Source organism: Onychomys torridus, chromosome 14 (genome assembly GCF_903995425.1).
Source record: "Onychomys torridus chromosome 14, mOncTor1.1, whole genome shotgun sequence".
Taxonomy (NCBI): Eukaryota; Metazoa; Chordata; class Mammalia; order Rodentia; family Cricetidae; genus Onychomys; species Onychomys torridus.
Window position 1 is genome coordinate 9,584,792 of NC_050456.1, and position 20,414 is coordinate 9,605,205.

At 41.3% G+C, this 20,414-nt stretch overlaps 1 protein-coding gene across 3 annotated transcripts; it reads right to left on the reverse strand.

Moving 5' to 3' along the window:
• Positions 1 to 276: 276 nt before the first annotated feature.
• Positions 277 to 20,006, reverse strand: Ifrd1 (interferon related developmental regulator 1). 3 transcript variants are annotated; one of them, XM_036206076.1, is made up of 12 exons: positions 19,663 to 20,006; positions 14,259 to 14,363; positions 14,038 to 14,122; positions 12,899 to 13,023; positions 11,044 to 11,201; positions 10,306 to 10,356; positions 10,040 to 10,218; positions 9,399 to 9,507; positions 3,987 to 4,121; positions 1,402 to 1,530; positions 996 to 1,091; positions 277 to 607 (listed from the first exon to the last, which is right to left on the reverse strand). In XM_036206076.1, the coding sequence occupies exons 1-12, from the start codon at positions 19,748 to 19,750 to the stop codon at positions 518 to 520; spliced, it is 1,350 nt and encodes a 449-aa protein (XP_036061969.1). In that variant the 5' UTR covers positions 19,751 to 20,006; the 3' UTR covers positions 277 to 517. The 3 variants fall into 3 exon arrangements, with proteins under 3 accessions (XP_036061969.1, XP_036061967.1, XP_036061970.1); XM_036206074.1 differs by having other exon boundaries at positions 14,038 to 14,149; positions 19,663 to 20,000; XM_036206077.1 differs by lacking the exon at positions 19,663 to 20,006 and adding an exon at positions 17,419 to 19,410 and having other exon boundaries at positions 14,038 to 14,149.
• Positions 20,007 to 20,414: the final 408 nt, after the last annotated feature.

Here is a 20,414-nt window from a genome sequence, read left to right on the forward strand (position 1 = left end):
AAGCCTCTGTGTTTACTTAGGTTTGAGTGGCTGCAGGACCAGGTGGGACACAGGAAAACTTCTATCTACACCGACCACCTTCCATTTAAACTTAATATAGTGGCTTTCCAGAGGAACTCATTCCCCAAAACTGTATCTACTTGTCAAGTGAAATACCCTGCATGTATGCATCATTATAATCCGTCAGTACTTCTGATGAACAGAATGTAAACAAGTTAACCCTTGGCTGCTAATTTTCTTATTGAAAATACCATCTTCTGCTCACTACACAAAATATGACCAATCATCATAAATACTTTATTTGTGGCTACCAGTTATTTTTACAGAGAATATTTAATAAACAGAATTCATTAATTTGTAACACTGTACATTAAATTAAAATATAATCCACCCCTACATCAAAAATTATCTAAGTTGACCTCAAGATAAAAAAACTCTCTAAAAGTTTATATACATTATAAGTAGCAAAAATAATAATAAAGGAAGAAACTAGAAAACAGTCATCAAATGCAGACATCTAGAAGAATTCTCCAACATCTGCTCTCTTATCTCGGCATTTGCTTCGAGCTTTTGTTCGAGCTTTGAAAGCTGCAGAGTTATATAAATGCTGAAATGAAAAAAGAAAAATATACATGGATCAATTAAGATATTCTTAGAAACAAAGAAACAAACCAGGGGTAAGAGATAAAAATCCTAAATACATTAATTCTGTTACAGAAATCTCACCTCAATAAAACCCAAACTACACTTAACAACTTCTGAAATGGTAAAAAGGAAATGATGCCAATCATTTCATGCTACACACTCTTCTACAAAATGAGCCTTGGATTTTATTAAGTTATTGCTCAGTACAACAGAAACACACAAATGTTCCTGTCAACCAGACAGAGTAAGGGCTTTGATTCCATTCCTCTTCAAAAGCAAAAGAACTCTATGACCCGAAGAGAAACCAGAGTAGCTGCACATTTAGTTCTATTAAAAAACAAAAAACCCACCCTTTCAAAACGAGAAATCTTCATGGTCTTAAGTGTTGCAGCATCAAGCATCACAGGGGGTCCAAGTTCAAATACATTGCGAAGGAATTCATTTGTCTAGAATAAACAGAGAAAGAGGTAAAGTCCAAGTATCTATTTTACTGTATAACAGTGAATTGACTACAGAGGTTATGATAAGAAGTGGAGTGGTCTGTTTTCTCAGTATGAAAGTAAAGTGTTTTCTAATACCCTAAACCCTAGGAAACAACATGAAGCCGTGTGCTTTCAGAAAGCACCAGTTATGTTCCAGCAGACTTTTCTGCTTTCTAATACATGCATGCATCCCGGATATTCAACTAACTTCAAAAGTTAGGCCAGTCCTGTGACTCCACCCAGATCCTCAATTAAAAGCAAGGATTTCACTCACCTGCAAGTGGTACTGCATCCCTGATCCAAGAACCTCCTTAAAGGTGTCATAGGTATGTTTTTTGACCCAGCTATCAATATACATGCGTTCAGGACCAAACTTAACAGTTTCTGTTGGAAAATCCCGTTCCTATACAACAGAAGAGCCAAAATTACCACACACCCTAAAATGGCCCAAACACAATTTCTTCTTTTGGGGGGGGAAGATTTATTTATTTATTATGTATACAGTGTTCTGCCTATACGCATGCTTGCAGGCCAGAAGAGGGCACCAGATTTCACTATGGATGGTTGTGAGCCACCATGTGGCTGCTGGGAATTGAACTCAGGACCTCTGGAAGAACAGCCAGTGCTCTTAACCGCTAAGCCATCTCTCCGGCCCCACAATTTCTATGTTAAAAAAATACTGAGGTAAAGGGAACAGTATTTGGAACTGGTACTTAAGATGTGGTCAGGCTAGTAACTACTGTCCCAAGTGCAAGTGAATGGGAACCCTTGGAATTGTATAAACTTGATGACGACTAATATATTAGTAACAGAGTAACACAGTTTGAGTATCTTAAAACTTCAAAAGCACTTACAAAATGTTAAAAGGTCAAATGTTTTGTACTGGTCTAGGATGGGAGGAGAGGTTGCCAAACAGAAAGAAATGGCACAAGGTAAGGAGTGAACTGATGGGCAGCTAGAACAGGTTAACAGATCCCAGAGGAGAGAAGACACAATCAGGAGTTCCAAGAAACCTCAGCTCAGCTGGGTTTGTTAAGAAAATGAAGCCAGGTGCAGCAATGCACACCTAGAGTCCCAGGAAGGCTGAGGCAAGAAGACCTGGAGCTCAGTTGCATCCTGGATAAGATGTAAGGAAGGAGAGGAGAAAAGGGAAGAGGGAGGGAAGGAGAGAGAATGTGTGTGTCAAAGGAAACTGGAGGAAGAACATGAATTCTATCTGGACTTACATGACTTGTCATTTTAGCAATTAGCCGCTTAGAATCTATTTTGTGACCTACAAAATGAAGCCACCTGTAAGTCAGTCTTTATAGGTGTAAGAGAAAGCATGTCTATGAAGTGACACCCTGGAAATCAAAAATAGCGACACTAGGGCTGGAGTGACGGCTCAGAGGTTAAGAGCACGGACTACACTTTCAGAGGCCCTGAGCTCAATTCCCAGCACCCACATGGTGGCTCACAACTATCTGTAATGAGATCTGGTGCCTTTTTCTGTGTACATATAAATAAATAAATATTTTTTAAAAAATAGGGACACTATTCTTTATAATCTGTTAAGATATCAGCGTTTACTTATCCCTGACCTTAGGCTCTTCTCCTTCCTAACAATAGCTGAGCTCCTCTGCTTCATACAATTCCAATCCTTCCTTCCCTTTCTCCTTTCCCTCATCTCCTCTGTTTGTGTGTACACACATGCACCAGTGTGTATACAGAGGCCAAAGGGCACCAATGTAAGTCCTCACCTCACCTCCCACCTTGCTTGAGATTAGGATTACTCATTTGTTGTATGCCACTGCATAAAGCAGACTGGCTGGCCCACGAGCTTCCAGGGATTCTCCTGTCTCACTGTAGGAGCACTGGGACCACACACAGGCATTTGCTACATGGGTTTTGAGGATTCAAATGCAGGACCTCAGGTCCTCACAATTACATCACAGCAGATGCTTGTACCCACTAAGCCATTGCACCAACCCTCATTTTTATTTTTACTAGCTATTCTCATGGTTCCCACTCCCACATTTTCACTAGTAGCTACAACACAAAACAAAGTTACAAGCTGTTCACACCACTCCAGCTGCCAACTCTGCCTGCCTTTCCACTGTAGCCATGCCTGTTCAAGATATTGGGGACACATCTCTTATTCACCCCTCACCTTCCAAGCCACTCTGACCTGGCTTTCCTCCCAGTGCTTCTTGGTCTAGCTTATATTTCTCATATACATATCAAGTTGGTTGACTCTTGAATATGTATCTGTTCTCAAAACACCAGCCCTACAGATAATAACCTGAGACTTTTAACAAGAAAAACCTCTTACTCATCAACCAAAATGGCCTTCTCCAAGAGACTACCCTCATCCATCCTAGCTCATTTCAGTCTAGCACACTAACCCTAGAGGTTTCTAGATCAGCTGACCGCTGTGTGATTTAGTGACCCCAGGAAGAACCTAGGTTTTATTACATTGGATTTCTAGCACCCGGTCTTTCCAGAGATCGCAGAACCTCAAAAAGCACAGAACGTTCACAGAACTCACTGTCTGGTGTGAGGTGGAAAGTAAAATGCCACCTTCACCACCACAGTTGTCTTCTTTTCTCCAGTGTGGTGGTATGCTACTCAGACCTTCACATATGTTAAGGACGGACTCTAGCAAACACTGTCCTCAGCCCTCTTCAAACCTACATAAAGTGCTTTTGCTTTCTAAGAATCCTTCCCTTACACTGTTAAACCCTGCTCTGGGGTTTCAATGAGGAAATTCTTCTGAGCAAAAGTGAAAACAAAGCAACCAAATGATGCAGATGTCAAGTTCAGCTCAAAACAGCCTCATCTGAGTGAGCGGCTGACTGTCCTGGCACCGCAGAAGCCTACCTCCACGGCCCGCAGGACGTCTCTGAAGACGGACCGCTGCTTCCTCTTGTCCACTTTGGCACGGTGCTTATTGCCATCTGTAGCCAGAGCCCGGAGCATCTGGGTCAAAGACTCCATGTCTTCATAAAAAAAGTCCTGATCAAGGAAAGAGATTTCATTAATTTCTCTTTTACAACATCTTCTAGAATTAACAAATAGCCTACCTCTGAAACATAAGTTATAAAGCAACGATTTTGCTATTCATGGAGATTTGTATATGTGCAGACTAATTTTAATATCTGCACATATAAACAGGCAGATATTACATAAAAATTCAACTCCAAGACATACTACTGCAAAACAGCATTTTCCTCCCACGTATAAACCAGCTGCCTTAGAGAAGCACATGCTGGGCTGTGCACAGGACCTGGGCTTTCAAAGTTCAGCAATATAGATTTGAGTGCCAACAGCATCTGTTCTGACTAGATGGTCACAGACAACCGCCTCTCCAAAATACAACCACCTTTAGTTCAGAGGTACAGTTAGGCAGCAGCCATTTTTCAGAAGATGTCATTTCTATTCACGGCCATTGTCTCAAATAAGCAGTAAGACACAGCAAGAAACATGGTTCAATAATTAAATTTAAAGCAAGAAGCTACTTTAATCCCTTGGGGGTTGGTTGGACTGAGGGGAAGTTAAGAGCTTCTTTGCTAACCTGAGGATACATTTATGATGTCTCTTTATTTGGGGTGTTTTCATTCCTGCACTCCATTTTACAATCACATTAGAAACATTTACAAGATGATTCAACTCATTGAGTACCAAGACTTGAGCAGGCAGTTATTATAAAAATAAGGTCAGGTGAGCAACCACAAGTTCTAGTTGTTCTGTTATTTATGTTTCCAACAGATGCAATCATTTAAATATTTAACCTATTAAAATAAGCAGTTCTGATTCTGGATACACACACACACACACACACACGCACACGCACACGCACACGCACACACACACACCACACACACATATACACATACAAAATCATTGAATCTCAGAGTTTAAGTGTGATTTCTTTTACTGTCTAAAATGTAAAATGATATGCTACTGGTAGAAACAAACTGGAAATCAATGTGATAGTCTCACTTTTAATCTTTTAATCTGTCAATCTGATTTTAGTGCTGGTATTTCAAATTATCTTTATTTAACTCTGCCGACAAATTTCCAATACTCCAATGAACTTATGCCTCTTACATACCACACCCACCTGTAAAATATACATAACTAAGTCAGACCAAAGTTATACTACCTTTATATTTAAATCCCAAGAAATGTGATTGTATCCTAAGGCGATACCAATTTACTTCTAAGAAGGGTATAGTTCAAGGACTTCTAATTTTCCACCCAATATTTTACCATCTTGTTCTCTTACTTTTTAAAGAATGTATGGAGATTTTTCAAATCTATACAGACAAACCAAAAATTTAAGGAATCCAATACATTATCTTAATTGAATCCAAGAACTGCAAGTCATTGCCGGTGATTTTCAACTGTGAAGACTACACCTCCAAGGGACACTGGTTTTGTCTGCAGATAGTTGGGTTTTAACATTAGATATCACTGAATACCCCACAGCACACTAGAAGCCTTTAGTGCACACATCACAAACCTTATCAGCTCTTATCACCAGCAGTGCTGAAGCTAAAACACCCTAGTACAATCTGTGCAATGGGAAAAACTCAATCTAAGGACAGCTGGTCAGTCACTAAGCTCAAGACACAACTAAACTTTGGAAATACAAACGCCTAACACGAAAATCTCCAGTGTGAGCATTAAAAAAAGAAAATGCAATACATGCCCCAAAGGCATCCAATCAACAGCATCAAAAGCTACTTCTTCTAGCTCAGGATATAATAAACTGTACACCCTGAATAGACACAAAATGAACTCTGGAGATACAAACAAGTCAGTCATCATCTATACAACAGTCCTCATCAGAACTGCAAGTGTTTTATCTGTACCCTAACTTCTAATAAATAAATAAATACATCTATACATGGTTCTAACAAACACTGCCCAATAAATTCTGAAGCACGAATTATTACATATCAATATTCTAGCTTTAGAGGGATTTATATAGAATTCACATTTGGTTAAAAAGAAAAAATGGAAGCAGTTAAAACCACTCACATTTGAGAGACGTATAAAAATTAAAGTACTATGTGCAAATATACCTATTAATCTGTAATGGCCCTTTCTATTATTAAATAGCCTGCTTAGTCTTAACATAATCTGAATACAAAAAGTGGCCAATTAACAGCTATCATAAAATACTGTATTTCAAAAGGCAAATGGAATTAGGGCAAAATGAAATAATAAGAACTTCTTGAAGAGAGTAGGCATAGGGCAAAAGTTTACTACCAGTAACTAGTGTTTTGGTATAGAAATCACATCAACACTGACTGTAAAAATGAAGCCAGCCTAGGCCCGAGACAGCTGCCTGAATAAAAAAATTGCCTGGTATAGTTTAATGGCAAACACCTGTCTAGCATGCACAGGGCCCTGGGCTTGACCCCTTATACCACAGGGAAGATCATGCAGGAAGCCTACATTAAAACAGAATTTGATCCCTCCTCAACTCTCCCAAGAGCTAAGCATGATATCTAGAATGGTTTTGCCCGGCTCGACTGGAGCACAAAGACTGTACTACTTTAACCCCCACCGAGGCAGAACACTTTTGTCAAGGAATAACGGTCAGACTCCTACCTACAAAGGCAAGGAAGAGTGAGCTGCTCTTTCCCAAGGAGAGTGCCTAAGGTATCAGACTTGACCCCAAGGAGCTTTTAGTCACTGGTTTAACCTTCAGTCTCATTCCGAATGGTACCATCTCCACTGTCAGGTCAGATGGAAATGAGCAGGGAGAACTGGAGAGTCCTACAAGCTGACCTACTTCCCTGCTGTATGTTTTGACCAGAACATCACACGCCTCTGCTGGTTTGTTACCCTAGTTCTTAAGGCTACTAGTAAGTAGATGCTGCTGGAAAGAAACCAATCACAATCCAATCAACATTTTACACTAAAGGCTACTTACCATTTACCCTGAACCACTTACACAACTGTATGACATACTCAACTTTTTCCATTTAAAGATGAGGACACTGAGGAACAGAAGCTATCCAACATCAACTAGCAAGGGTGGTAGAAAGGTGTGCCCTAGCAGCATGGCTCCAGAGTCCACGCTACCCACACAGACATAGAGCAAGCACACAGTAAGATGGGAGAGTACTCAAAGGACGAATAATTCCTAATTTCAACTTTTAAACCATCACCAATATCTAACCAACTCATTCTTCAATATCTGGTGAAGCCAGTTCCTTAGAACCTGTTTCCACGGTTCAAGCATCATCATCACTGCATCATTTCCACATGAATAATACCATAGAACAATTATGTTAGCAAAAGGTTCTGAATAATTAAATTCTACCCATTTGCTCTGCTCTAAGAATTATTTTAACTCTGCCTATGCAACTTATCAACCTGTTTTTAACTAACTTTTTTTTTGCAGTACTGGGACCTTGCTCACACTAAGTAATTGCTATACCACAAAGCTGTGCCCATAGCCTTGATTTAATTAACTTTAAAAACACTGTAACTACCCATATGTAAAAAAGCTTATTAAATTTCCTTGTCCACTGACAAGTACTTATATCATACCAAACACATCCAGTCAGAGGACAAGTCAGACCTCGGTGGTACATGACATTTATAAAATGTAAACAAGTAACATATAATCGAAACTTTAGCTGCATTATCCCTTCACTTTTTTTTTTTAAGATTTATTTATTATGTATACAGTATTCTGCCTGCATGTGTCCCAGCAGGCCAGAAGAGGGCATTAGATCTCATTACAGGTGGTTGTGAGCCACCATGTGGTTGGTTGCTGGGAATTGAACTCAGGACCTCTGGAAGAGCAGTCAGTGCTCTTAACCACTGAGCCACCTCTCCAGCCTCTAACCCTTCACTTTTAAGGTGCATTTCAGAGGGAGTTAAGGACACTCCCATTTCTAGCCAGTAGAGGGATGCGCCTGGTTAATTATAATTATAATTCAGTAAACTGAAACTGCTCAATCTGAGTTCAGTTTCTCACATAAGCAAAATCCTGGGCTGCTTCTAGGTTTAGTTTACTTTCATTCCTACCTGCTACCTTCCTAACGAAAGGGATGGGCTACCACCATGTGCGTTCAGTAACAATCAGTGAAAAAAGGAGGCTTTGAGACAGGATTTCTCTGTGTAGCCCTGGATGGCAATGAAGAGACCCACCTGCCTCTGCCTCCCTAGTGCTGGTATCAAAGGTTGTGTGCCGTTATGCCTGGCTCAAGGTCATGAATTTGAAGGAGAAAAAAGGAATACATGAGAGGACTAGGAGGGAGGAAAGGGAAGGAAGAAATGTTGTAACTGTAATTACAAAAATAAATATTTTTAAAGGCATCTATTAAGTAACTCAAGGTTAGAAATAACATCTGTTTAGCTACTAATTTCCCACAAATTTGAGTTTCCTTACTGAATTTCTTTTCATTTATTGTTATGACAATAAATACCTACAGATTGTGATAGGCTAAAAGCTGTTCCTCAATTTTATTTTATTTCAACTTTTTTCCTTTACTTTTATGTGTATGAGTGTTTGTTATATGTTGTGCATCACGTGTGCCTGGTGGCCACAGGTGTCAGAAGAGCACATGGATTCCCTAAGACTGGAGTAACAGAAGGTAGTATACAGGTGCTGGGAATCAAACTCAGATCCTCTGAAAGAAGTACTCTTGACCTCTGAAGCCATCCCTCCAGCCTGTCCCTCAACTTGGAATGCCAGCACATTACGTGAATTAATATCTAGGGACAAACTCACCTTTGCAGTGGCAATACAGATTATGAACTAGGGTTATCAAATTATCTCAGAAAGCCAAGAAAAAGGGCTTCTGCAACATGGGACTTTCTGGGGCAAAGTCTAACACAGTACCAGTCTCAAGGCCAACTGGGACAGCTAGTCATCTATTTCACATATAAATATCCTAGAGGATCCAGCCACAGAAATTAACATCTGCATGCGGACTGTAGGCAGGACACAGGTAACAATAACAAACTCTATCTCAGCCCAGATCTAGGTTGACTGGTATTTCACCCATTTGTCTTTTATTATAAAGCATCACATGCCAGGAGTACTGTTAAAATATCAAGTATTTGTGAAGAGCACACCATTCCCTAATTTCAGTTTTACAGACAGCAAGTAAGTTTCTACCAACCCTCAGGTTATACTCTCAAAGCCAATCAGTCACAAGTTCTCAGGTGACCAGCCTATAAATTTATTATCCAATTCCCAGTTGTGACAGTGCCAATGGAGGAATGGTCCTTGTGCATTCCTCCTGCCCATTAGATACTCACACTATCCATTCCTCTGGCCAACTCAAACAGAAGTGCCAAAGATTCGCCAGCAGCAATTCTCATGTTTACATCATCACAAGAAAGGAGGCTTGGAAGTTTATGGAAATGCCTAGAAAATAGTCATTACTTTATGAGTACAACCAGTTATGTCACTTAAATGGCTTGTTTGTTTTTAACAGAAAAAAAAAAAAAGAAACTAAAAGGTGGTTGGAAAACTGGTTCAGTCACTGAAGAGCACTTGCTGCTATTTTTGCAGAGGACTCAAATTTGGGTCCCAGCACACACTTCAGGCAACTCACAACTGATTTTAACTCCAGTTCCAGGGCATCTGACAAGCCTCTGCTGGCCTCTGTGGACACCGGTACTCAGATGATTAACATACACACACGAGCCCACATACATGAATCTTTTTTAAACATGCCACTAGGGTTGTAGAGTGTTCACAGCACTGGCTGCTCTTCCAGGGGACCCAGGTTCATCCCATGCACCCACATGACGACACTCAACCATCTCCAGTTCTAGGGACCCGAAGCCCTCTTCTGGCCTCCAGGGAGACTGCACTCACGTGGTATACAGACATACATGCAGACACCCATACACGTAAAATAATTTTAAAAGAAAAAGAAAATAAAAATACATACAGTTCCAGCTTTTTCTTCACTTCACTGATTGGGCATATGGTCAGTAATAAGGTCCATGCAAGAAGGGAGCTGATGTGGAGCCCTATATTAGGGCTGCTGCAGATAACATTAGCATCTTTCTCTTTAAGATAGGACTTGGTGAAAATAGCTTCCAAGCATTCCAAAGTTGAATACAGCTCCTAACAGAGAAGAATGTGAAGTAAGACTAGAACTCTCTTCAATCAAAGATAACAGCATTAACTGGAATTGAAGATTACTCTGCTTACAGTGATGTCATCTGTGGCAATAAAACAGCAAACCCCAAAGCAAGTTGCACACTGGGAAATAAAAAAGGAAAATAGACATTAATGACTGTTACATGAATACACCCGTTTTTAAAACTCAATGTGAACTTTTCTCTACTACTTCCCTGCACTAGGTCCCACACACAGCAGGAGACTGGCAAAGAAAGAAGAGTGGACTAGAGTCGGGACAAGAGGGATTTAGTCCAAGCTCTGCTATCAACTTTGCAAGACTTTAGGAAAGTGACTGTTCCTCTTGGGTCTTCCTCCTTTACCAATTCATAAAACTAGAGGGAACAATGCACACAGATCAGCTTCCACGAAGCACAAAGCAGAAATCTAGTCAAGTTCAAGTAATTCTCACAACTAGAGAATTGAAGGGCATGCTCAACCCCAAGACAGACTAAGTACTTCACAGGCCAGACTCCACAGAGGTCTGTATTTACCCAAATGTAGCTTTTCCTAAGGACATAACCTAGCACACATTAGTGTCTAAACTACTGTTTAAGCTCTAGTCAGTCACTCCATTACTGTCCCAGTAATCCAATATCTAATATGTGTGTACAGTAAGGTAAAGCAATTGCTCAAATGGAACACTCAAGCATGAAAGAAAATGTCATAAACTGCTCAGTTTAAGACAAATGAGAGTAAGATATTAATTAAATCCTATTACTTATAGCTGGTTGTCATGTCTGGATAGATCTGTAAATTTTACATACTTACAGTTTGCCTAGCCTGGATACTAGCTGTCCCATCACAAATGATTTTTTTTAGGACTGGTCCAAGAGTCTTTAAAATCTCTTCACTCTCAAATCCAGGGCCCAACTGAACACAAAGAACAGATGCCAGGGATGCAGCTGCACGCTGCTCGTCACTCTTTCCTGGAGAGGAGCAGGGATACAAGCAAGACAGTTTATTTCAGTAGCTTCATCAAGACAGTAGTCTTACAAAAATTTCAATTATAAGGTAGCATCTATATTCATGAAACCCATACTGTGCTTCAGGCTTATGCTAGAAAGAGACAGGCCTCACTCAAATCCTAGATCAACACTTACTAGTCCTTTACTTAACTACCCCAGTTCTCCAGACAGATTTCTATAGATAGACCGGCATCCATCTTAAGGGAGTGTTGTATTGACTGGCAAAGGCCTGTGCTTCATCACTCGCACAGCATAAGCAGCCCTTAGCTTGACCTAAGCATTGCTTATTTATGGGCATGTGCAAGGTCCCACACTTCTGATTATTTTAACAAAATAAGGGACCAAGTAAAAGGTTCTTTCTACATACAGATAAATGCTGATCATCTTTTAAAGAAGCATATGTACTACGTTTGGGTAAATACTTTTATTTTTGAGACAGGGTTTCACTATGTAGTTCTGGCTGGTCTATAACTTGCTATGTAGACCAGGCCTGCCTCAAACTCAGAGAACCTCCTGTTGTCTCTGCTAGGATTAAAGATCTACACCACCTTGGCTGGCCTGAAATAAAGTTATTATCTAAGAAACTTATAAAATATGTATATTGAAATGGGGTTTTTAAAGCCACTTTATCTAGCTACCACTATGGGAGAGGGTATCAACATAATTTATACACTTTAAAAAGAAACTGCTATCCCAAACACAATTGGTTCCGCTTTCAACTATAGCAGTCATACAGAACTAGAGCTACCTGACTTCCTAGCCATGTCCTTGTTCAATGGGAGAGAGCTGATAAAGAGCTGCATTGATAAGCAAGCTTGTTTTCACCAAGGCAAAATGAGACTAAAATCTGTTCCTGAGGAGCCAACCAATGTGGTCTGATTTATTGTTACTATGGGAGGAAGGGGGCTGGCACCAAGACACACATGTGAAGGTCAGGGAACAATTTGGAGGGGTGATTGTTTCAACCATATTTTGAGACAGAGGCTTTCAGTTTTGTTATTGAGCTGCTCACATATACTCCCATTCTGTCTTCCATCACAGCAATGCTCAAAGTAGATTTGAGTGTTGCACCCAGTTTTACGAGGGTGCCAGGAACAAATTTGGGTCACTAGGATTTCTACAGCAATCACTTTACTACAGAGCTACCTCCCCAGGCCTCCACCTTGTTTTTGTGAGACAAGGTCTCTCCTGGCCTGGAGCTTACTTTTAAAAGGATTCTTAGGATGAACTCAGGTCCTCATTCATACATTTTACCTAGTATTTCTGCAGCCCTTTCTCTTTATTCTTAGAAATGTCATCTTTTACAACAGGAATTCCTGAATTCCTAATATACAGTTATATAACTAAATATGCCAGGGATATCCTAAAAATGGTGTCATTTTAGTGTACAACTGTTATTTTAAGTGCAAGGGGAAAACTGAGCTGGATTCTTATACTTGCCCATGTTTAGAAAAATGAAGATGTCTTTTGAAATCACACTTCCCAGTTACAATCTGAGGCTTTCATTCCCTCCTATGCAACCTGAGAATGGCAGTTACCTCTTCTGGGATAACAAAGAATAACAATCTAGCCGTTTCTACTTTCAATTTGTTTATTAGCAAATGTGACTGCAAGAAGAGAGCCAACTCCTAATTCACTCTGCACAGGTCTGGAATTACCTTTTTTCAGACAGCGCTCAATGCTATCAGTTAAAGTCATTCTTCTCTCCAGAACAAACTCATACAGCACTTTGGAAGACAGTGCATTTTTAACACCTTCAAGAGCTGCCTGTCTTGTCTTTGCACTGTTTAAAACACAATTGAAAAGAAGGAAGATCTGGTTAGGAGGGTGCTAACAAACCAATGGCTTTTGAAGACATTAGCTCTATCCTCCAGTCACCAGGCTCCAACTATCTTTCAATAACATGCCTGTCACCCACTGTCATCTCAAATGACAAGCTTTTAGGCGCTGTGCTCTCTCCCACAGCACTTCCCTTTGTTGGCAACCACAGCTATACATGACTTTGCACTAGCCTGTAGTTTCAATGAGTGAGACATGCTATTTACATATTTTAGTAAACTCACGCTATTATAGTCCACTCTACCCCTTTAAGCCAAGCTCTTGTTATCTGTCCAGCCAGTCTCCAACTCCTGAGCCCAAATGAATGACTCACATGTCAGCCTCCACTCAAGTATCTGGGATCAGAGACACAAACCACCATTCACAAATAAATTCATAATTTTTTAAACACTGTATTAGTCTAGTACTCAGACCTACATCTTCTAGGCTTCCTATTGCCATCTAAAGACACCATCAAGAAAATTTACCATGACAGTTTTCACGCCCGTAACAAGTTTAGTAGACAAGCAACTTAAAGCAATTTGTCATTTTGTTTTTGTTTTTTGAGACAGGGTCTCTCTGTGTAGCTTTGCGCCTTTCCTGGAACCCACTTTGGAGACCAGGCTGGCCTCGAACTCACAAAGATCCGCCTGCCTCTGCCTCCCGAGTGTTGGGATTAAAGGTGTGCGCCACCACCACCTGGCTGCAATTTGTCTTTTTTAAAGATCAACTTTTAAATACAACAAATCAATTTCAATTTTATATATATAATATATACATTATATATATATATATATATTATACACACACACACACTATTAGAACAATCATACCACCACACTAAAAGGCCAAAGCCATGTCACATCATCCAAAGGAAACAAATCAAGCTTCAGAAAAACATACTGCTGTGTCAGAGAGATACACAAACTAAAGTAACTGATTAGAATCACCCAGAATGGAAAGCTTTAACATCTCTTACCTCTTATCAAGAGTTAGGTCAATTAATCCCTTCAATTTGTACTCTAAGTCTTCTTGAGTTCCTTCCTCATCGAGGACTTCTGGTCCTACAGAATAGAAACCAACACTGTGACCTAAGAAGGAAAAGAGCAGATTGGCAAGAGGGACACCACAGCTCACACATCCCCCACCTACACCATCTCTGTGCGGCAAGTCCCAAGTTACATTGGAACTCCTTCCTACCATCCTCGGCGAAACTGGAAGGGTCGCTGCAGCCACTGCAGTGACTCATGGTCTCGATGGACGCGTCTTCATCACTGAAAGGCTGGACTGTCCGATGCGGGCCACCTATTAGGGAAGAGGAAAGAGACAGACCATTTTTTTCCATCTTTTTTTTTTCTTTGCTATATATGCAAATATTTGACTTGGGAATTCTGAAGCTTACTTAAGAGCTATCCAGTAATAAAGTAAAACTTTTAGTAAAAGAATATACGTAATGTTCCTAAAACACACCAATTCACCTAATCTATACTTCAGAAGGCCAGCTTATTTTAAAGTTGCTTCATATTGTGAAGCAACTTTAGAAATGTTATCATCTAACAAAATCTGGTAAGATGAAAATTACTTCCCAAACTAACTTCAAATCATGAACAAAGTGAAAACAGAGTATCATACAGCAGTTATATTTCCCAATAAGAATAACTAGTTTTAGTAAACATTAACTGTAAAGTAAATGTCTTCTTGTTCAGAGATATCTTAAAGACAAGTACAGTTGAAAAGAGGCAGTTTTAAAGGTAACGAGAGAGAAGCAGCAGAAGTTTCTGATTTGATATGTTACCCAAAAAAAAAAAAAAACCCACCACGTTCCCTCCCCCCTTTAAGTCAGGGTCCCACTCTGTGTAGCCTGGGCTGCCTTGGAGCTCACTATACAGGCAAAGCTGGCCTTAAATTCACAGCAATCCTTCCACTTCAGCCTCCTGAGTGCTGGGATTACTGGCATAAGAATGATGCATAATTAAGGTAAAATTACATGGTGGGGAAGAAGGCATGTGTTGTGTGTTATGTAAACTGTAGATCAGTCTTGGCTGTCCATCCTTGGATTACACCTTGTTTGAGACAGGGTCTCAATTTTGACGATTTGACAGCATGTACAGCAGGTTTGCTGGACTACAAGCTTCTGGTGAATTCTCCAACCTCCATCTCTCCATAGGAGCACTAAGATTACAGATATGTACTACCATCCTGGCTTTACAAGGGCTCAAGGATTTGAACTCAAATCTCATGTCTCCAAAGTTGTTTACCCACCAACCTATTTGCCTATTAAATAAGTTAACTAAAAGAAAGAAACAAAAGCTGTGGCTGCATACACTTTTAATTCTATTACTTGGAAGACAAAGGAAGAAGCAAAGGTCTCTGAGTCTGAGGCTAGCCTGGTCTACATACGGATAGTTCCAGGCTAGCCAGGGTTATATAGTAAGATCCTGTCTCAAAGCACAAATAAAAGATTTCAACCATATCCAAAAGTTTAAAAATACCAATGCTACTACCAAGGAAAAGAAAAAAGAAATTTAACAAACATTATTTTAAACTTCATCAAAGAAAAAAAATCATAATTTAGGGTTCTCCCATTAACTTAAAAATTATGAAATCCTGAATTTTTTAATTACTCTGAGTCCTGAGTTAAAATGTGTCTCAAACCCTGACCATCAAGTTTGCAGAGTAGCCTGATTTACCTGAATCCAATTTCCTTGTTGTATTAGTAAAATCAAAGACAACATCAAATATGAAGTTCCTGTAATACTGGTGTTTTTAAATAAATAAGAGTGCATGCACTCCACAAGAGAACTGCTAGGATTACACCTAGGCAGAGCACAGAAAAATGAACAGAAACTAGAAACAGAGGGTCTTTTCACTCACTCTCCAACTCACCTAACCTCTTTTGATACCTATTATGCACATATTTTTCCTACTTACTTTTATGTAAACAAATTAATGTACATCTATTTGCAACCTTACAGAAATATATTTCAATACTAAGCGTAACACAACACAATCATATCACTCAGGAATGTAGCAAGTAACATGTCATGAAGTATCGTGATTATGCAATCATCTTACTATGTATGATACACTGATGTAAGTCTATTCTCTAGATGTATATAATCTTTTTTTGCCAATCAATTCCCAACAAAGACTGGAGGAAAAGGGAAAGTATCAAAAGTCCATAATAAGTATATTTGGTTATTAATTATATCATTATGACAAGCTGTAAGCAAATATAGATCAGTGGGCATTACATTTGATTGCTTATCTGTAGAACTGCAATTTTTCTGAAACATTTTAACATATAATTATTAGTACTCTTTTTTTTTTTTTTTTTGGAGACAGGGATTCTTCTGTGTAACCATACTGGCTATCCTGGAACTCACTCTGTAGACCAGGCTGGCAATGAACTCTGAGATCTGCCTATCTCTGCATGCACCACCACCACCTGGCCTATTAACACTTCTATATACACATAATCATTATTAATACTTAACCTTAGATGTGAATAAATAAATTCCTCATAAAGAAAAATCAAGTTCCTTTTTCTTTAAAATATCTACTATTTGTTACTTTACTTTTATTTACTGGTTTCAGTTTTTGGTCAGCCAGTCTGATTTTGCAAGCCAATCACCATATAACCCAGGTTAGCCTTCAACTCCTGCCAATATTCCTACCATCCCAGCCTCTCAAATTCTAGGATTAATGGGTGTTAAGTTTATTTTTTAAATCCTCTAAAATTTTAAGCCTGTTAAAGAGTTGGGCTAATTTGCTTTTAAATAAGGGTTGCCTTTTTTGAAACCAATGCAGAGAAGTTAGCAAAATTGTAAATGAACAAGTGACCTTGAAATCTGCTTGCCTGATGCCAAAGCAACTTGAATCAAATAAGAAAGCAGAGAATAGGTGAAGCAAAGATGCCAAAAGTTCTTAACCACAGTGCTTAGGAGAAAAATAAACACCAGCCTATTTCTGGATCTTCCTCATGACAAATTATGCTAACAGCTGAGTATATTCTGAATAATCTTACCATATTTACATACAAGCCAATGTCATTTTAAAACTTCGTATTTGTCCTGTTTTTATGAGTATTCTTACACAGCTTTAAGGTCCTGTCTCTTAACTAACTAGTTTAAGTTTCATGATTGAAGAAGATTAAAAAAGCAAGCTGGCAAGATGGCTCAGGAGAAAAGGTGACAGCTACCAAGCCTATTCACTTGAGTTTATCAATCCCTGAGACCCACAGAGAAAAATGCCTCCACATCAGTATCTTGGTGTGTTAACACACACAAATAAATACATGCATTTTCTAAAGCATGGAAATTCATCTTGTAAAAATGCCTGACATCTAGGTCAAACTTACCTTGTAATCTTGTAATCCAGGTGTCAATACTGAGCTGGCATGCTAGACATTTGAAGTCCTCATTTCTCAAAGGCTTACTATCCAAACTTTTTTACTTAAAAACCCTGTCTTTCATGTTAAATCTGGTGGCTTTACATCTGCAATCCCTGCAATCAGAAGGCTAAGGCAGGAGGATGCCTTAGTTTGAAACCAGCTCAGGCTACACTGAATCCCAGGCCAGGCTAGTGCTTACTGTGTAAATACAGACCTATGAGAGCAATTTTCTCAGCTTCCTAGAACTCCCTCCCCATTTACTGAAAAAGGGGACTATACATAAAAACCAATTAAACTAACTGAAGAGTTGGCTCCCTCGTTGGTTGTACAGGAGATGCACCTGCTCTGTCATCTACACATCAATAGAAGTGGTTTCTAAGAAAAACTTTTGATAATTCCCTTTCTCTGAGCCAACTATTTATTAAGTAAGATATACACATGTGACTAAATAATAAAAAATTACAGGAAAGCATTCTCATGAAGTTCCACTTTTATAACTTTCAGAGGTAACTTTTATGTTAACAATGTCAAAGCTTACAGTTTTTTTTTTACAAACAAGTCAATTACTTTCCATTTGTTTATAGATGCTTAAAAAAATCAATTTTTAGTGCTTGTACTAGATATGCTAGCATCCAGTGTTTAAATCTATCTTTTCCATTAAGGAGTTTAAAAGACAGCAGCGATGAAGTCTGAGACAGGTCAAATAAGCCTCAGGGAAAAACGTGTCCTAGGAAAGGAAGAAGGCTTGGCAGGAAAGCACAGAAAGCAAGGGCTTCTATGCGGCAGAGGCCACTTTTAACACTACTCCCATTTCCAAAATGTCAGTGTTTCTCCATTATTTCATTTTTCAAAAAAGTAAACTTTAACAAAAGTAGTAAGACTCTCCCAGAAAGAACTCAAGATTTTATTCAGGAGGGAAAGCTTAACCAGAGGTAAGCAGTATCCTCGATTCAACCACAACTAGACGAAATGAACAGTGTTTGCTAACTTCAGAATGAATTTCACCGTGCATTCAGGGGGAAAAAATTATCTAAAGAAAAGTTTGAATTTGTAATAATCTATCCTCAGTCAGGGTTTAACGCATGATCTGGCTTCTCCAAGCCCTGTTCCACGATGCCAGTTTCCAATATTTAACAAGAAAACTGGTCATTTACTTTTCAAATGAACAAATGTATAACATTCGAGTGATCAGAAAGTAGCAACTGTCACCAAACACCGTCTGGGGATATTCCAATATTCAACTCTATAATCTTAACCAATTACTTAATGAGATAACTACCCGGTTTAATATTACTCTACTGGCGTTGTGTGCAGACTTGTAGAAGGGACCTTCGGCTGCAGTCACCTGTTTTTCTCTCTTAACCATATGTTAAGTAAGTAGAGAATTATGCATTCAGTTCAACAATTATCCCTCCAGGAAGAGCTTCCATTTGGCATGGAAGAAAACAAACAAAAAAACGAAACAACACTATCCCTAACTTTCCGCCAACTGCAAACCTCGGCTTCTCACCATCTCTGCCACTGCATGGAACCTAAAGAATGCAGCACAAAGGAGAACGCGGTCGCCTAGGCTGGTGGCACAAGGGCTGTGGGGGCTCCTGGTTCCGGCAGGGACAGGGTTAGGCGTGGGAGCCCCGCTTGGGGTGGGGCGCCGGCCCCGGCTTCCGACGCCTCCACCCCGCCTAGGGAAGACGCGGGACGCGCAGGGAGGCAGCGGGATGGAAGCCACTCGCGCCTGTGCGTCACCCCGGCCGCAGCGCGCAAAGCCCAGGCCGCGTGACACAAAAGCCGGTCCAAACCCGCCGGACGTTTGGCACTCCCGAGAACTCCATGTTTGGAGAGTCACAGGCAGCGGGCAACAGCGGAAAGCCCCGGGCGCTCCGCCCCATCTCCAGTCCGGACAGGAAGCAAGAGCTTCAAGGATGAGCTAGCTCCAAGTCCTGGTCACCCTTCTCGAAACTCTGCCTCCGGCCTTAGGTCCCACTCCTCCCCGCCCCCAAGGCCGGTGCCCTAGCGCCGCTCCCGCGTGCCAGCCCAAACCGCGCAAGCGCGCCGCCCGGGGCATGACGGGAAGTGCAGTTCAGCCGCACCACGCGCTATGCAGCGGCGGGCGTCCCAAGCGGAAGACCGGACTACAAGTCCCGCCGCGCCCCAGGCCGGAGCCTCCCAGCCGGCCAGCCCGCCGGCTCTCGGCGCGGGGACGCCCCTCACCTGCCGTGGCCGCCGCCGTTGCTGCCCCGGAGCCGCCGCCACCCCCGCCACCGCGGTGGGGAGCGTTCCGCTTCTTGTTCTTCGGCATCGTGGGCCGCCCGGTGCCGCCTACACTTGGAGCTCAGCGAGGATCAGCCGATGGAGCTGCACTGTCTACTCGTGCGTCTGTGCGGCGGGCGGCTGAGAGGCGAGTCTCGGGCTAACAAGAGAGGCGAGGAGCGGCGCGGGTGAGAGGCGGCGGCGGCGGCAGCAGAAATCCCCGTGAAGAGCTGCGAGCGGAAACGATACATGTTTCTCTCTAGCGCGGGAGCGAAGGCGGGGTGGGCCAGACCACGACGCCTTAAGTAGCCAGACGGCTGCTTGTCGTCACCATGCGTGGGCGGGCCTGCATCGCCCGCTGGCCAATCGCTGCAGATCTCCCCACCGGCGTCCACTGGGGCGGCGCCTGCATTCGGACTCCCATTCCCAGAACTCCAATCTGCGCCCCGCACCGGGGCTGCTAGGCCTTGGGGCCGCGCGGAGCTTTGGGAGATGTAGTAGGCAAGAGGGCGCGGCCTTCTCCTCTCTCCTCCCAGTCCGATTGCGTCGTGACCCCCGTCCCTGCCAGGCGCCCGCCCGGGGACTCACCCGAGTAGTCACCACGATGAGCCATGCGGCAACTATGCAGCGTGACTAGCGAGCGTCAGCCTGGAAGATTGCGTGTCATAACCTTTCTCCTGCTAACATGGGGCTTCTTTCTGCCCAAGCCCAAC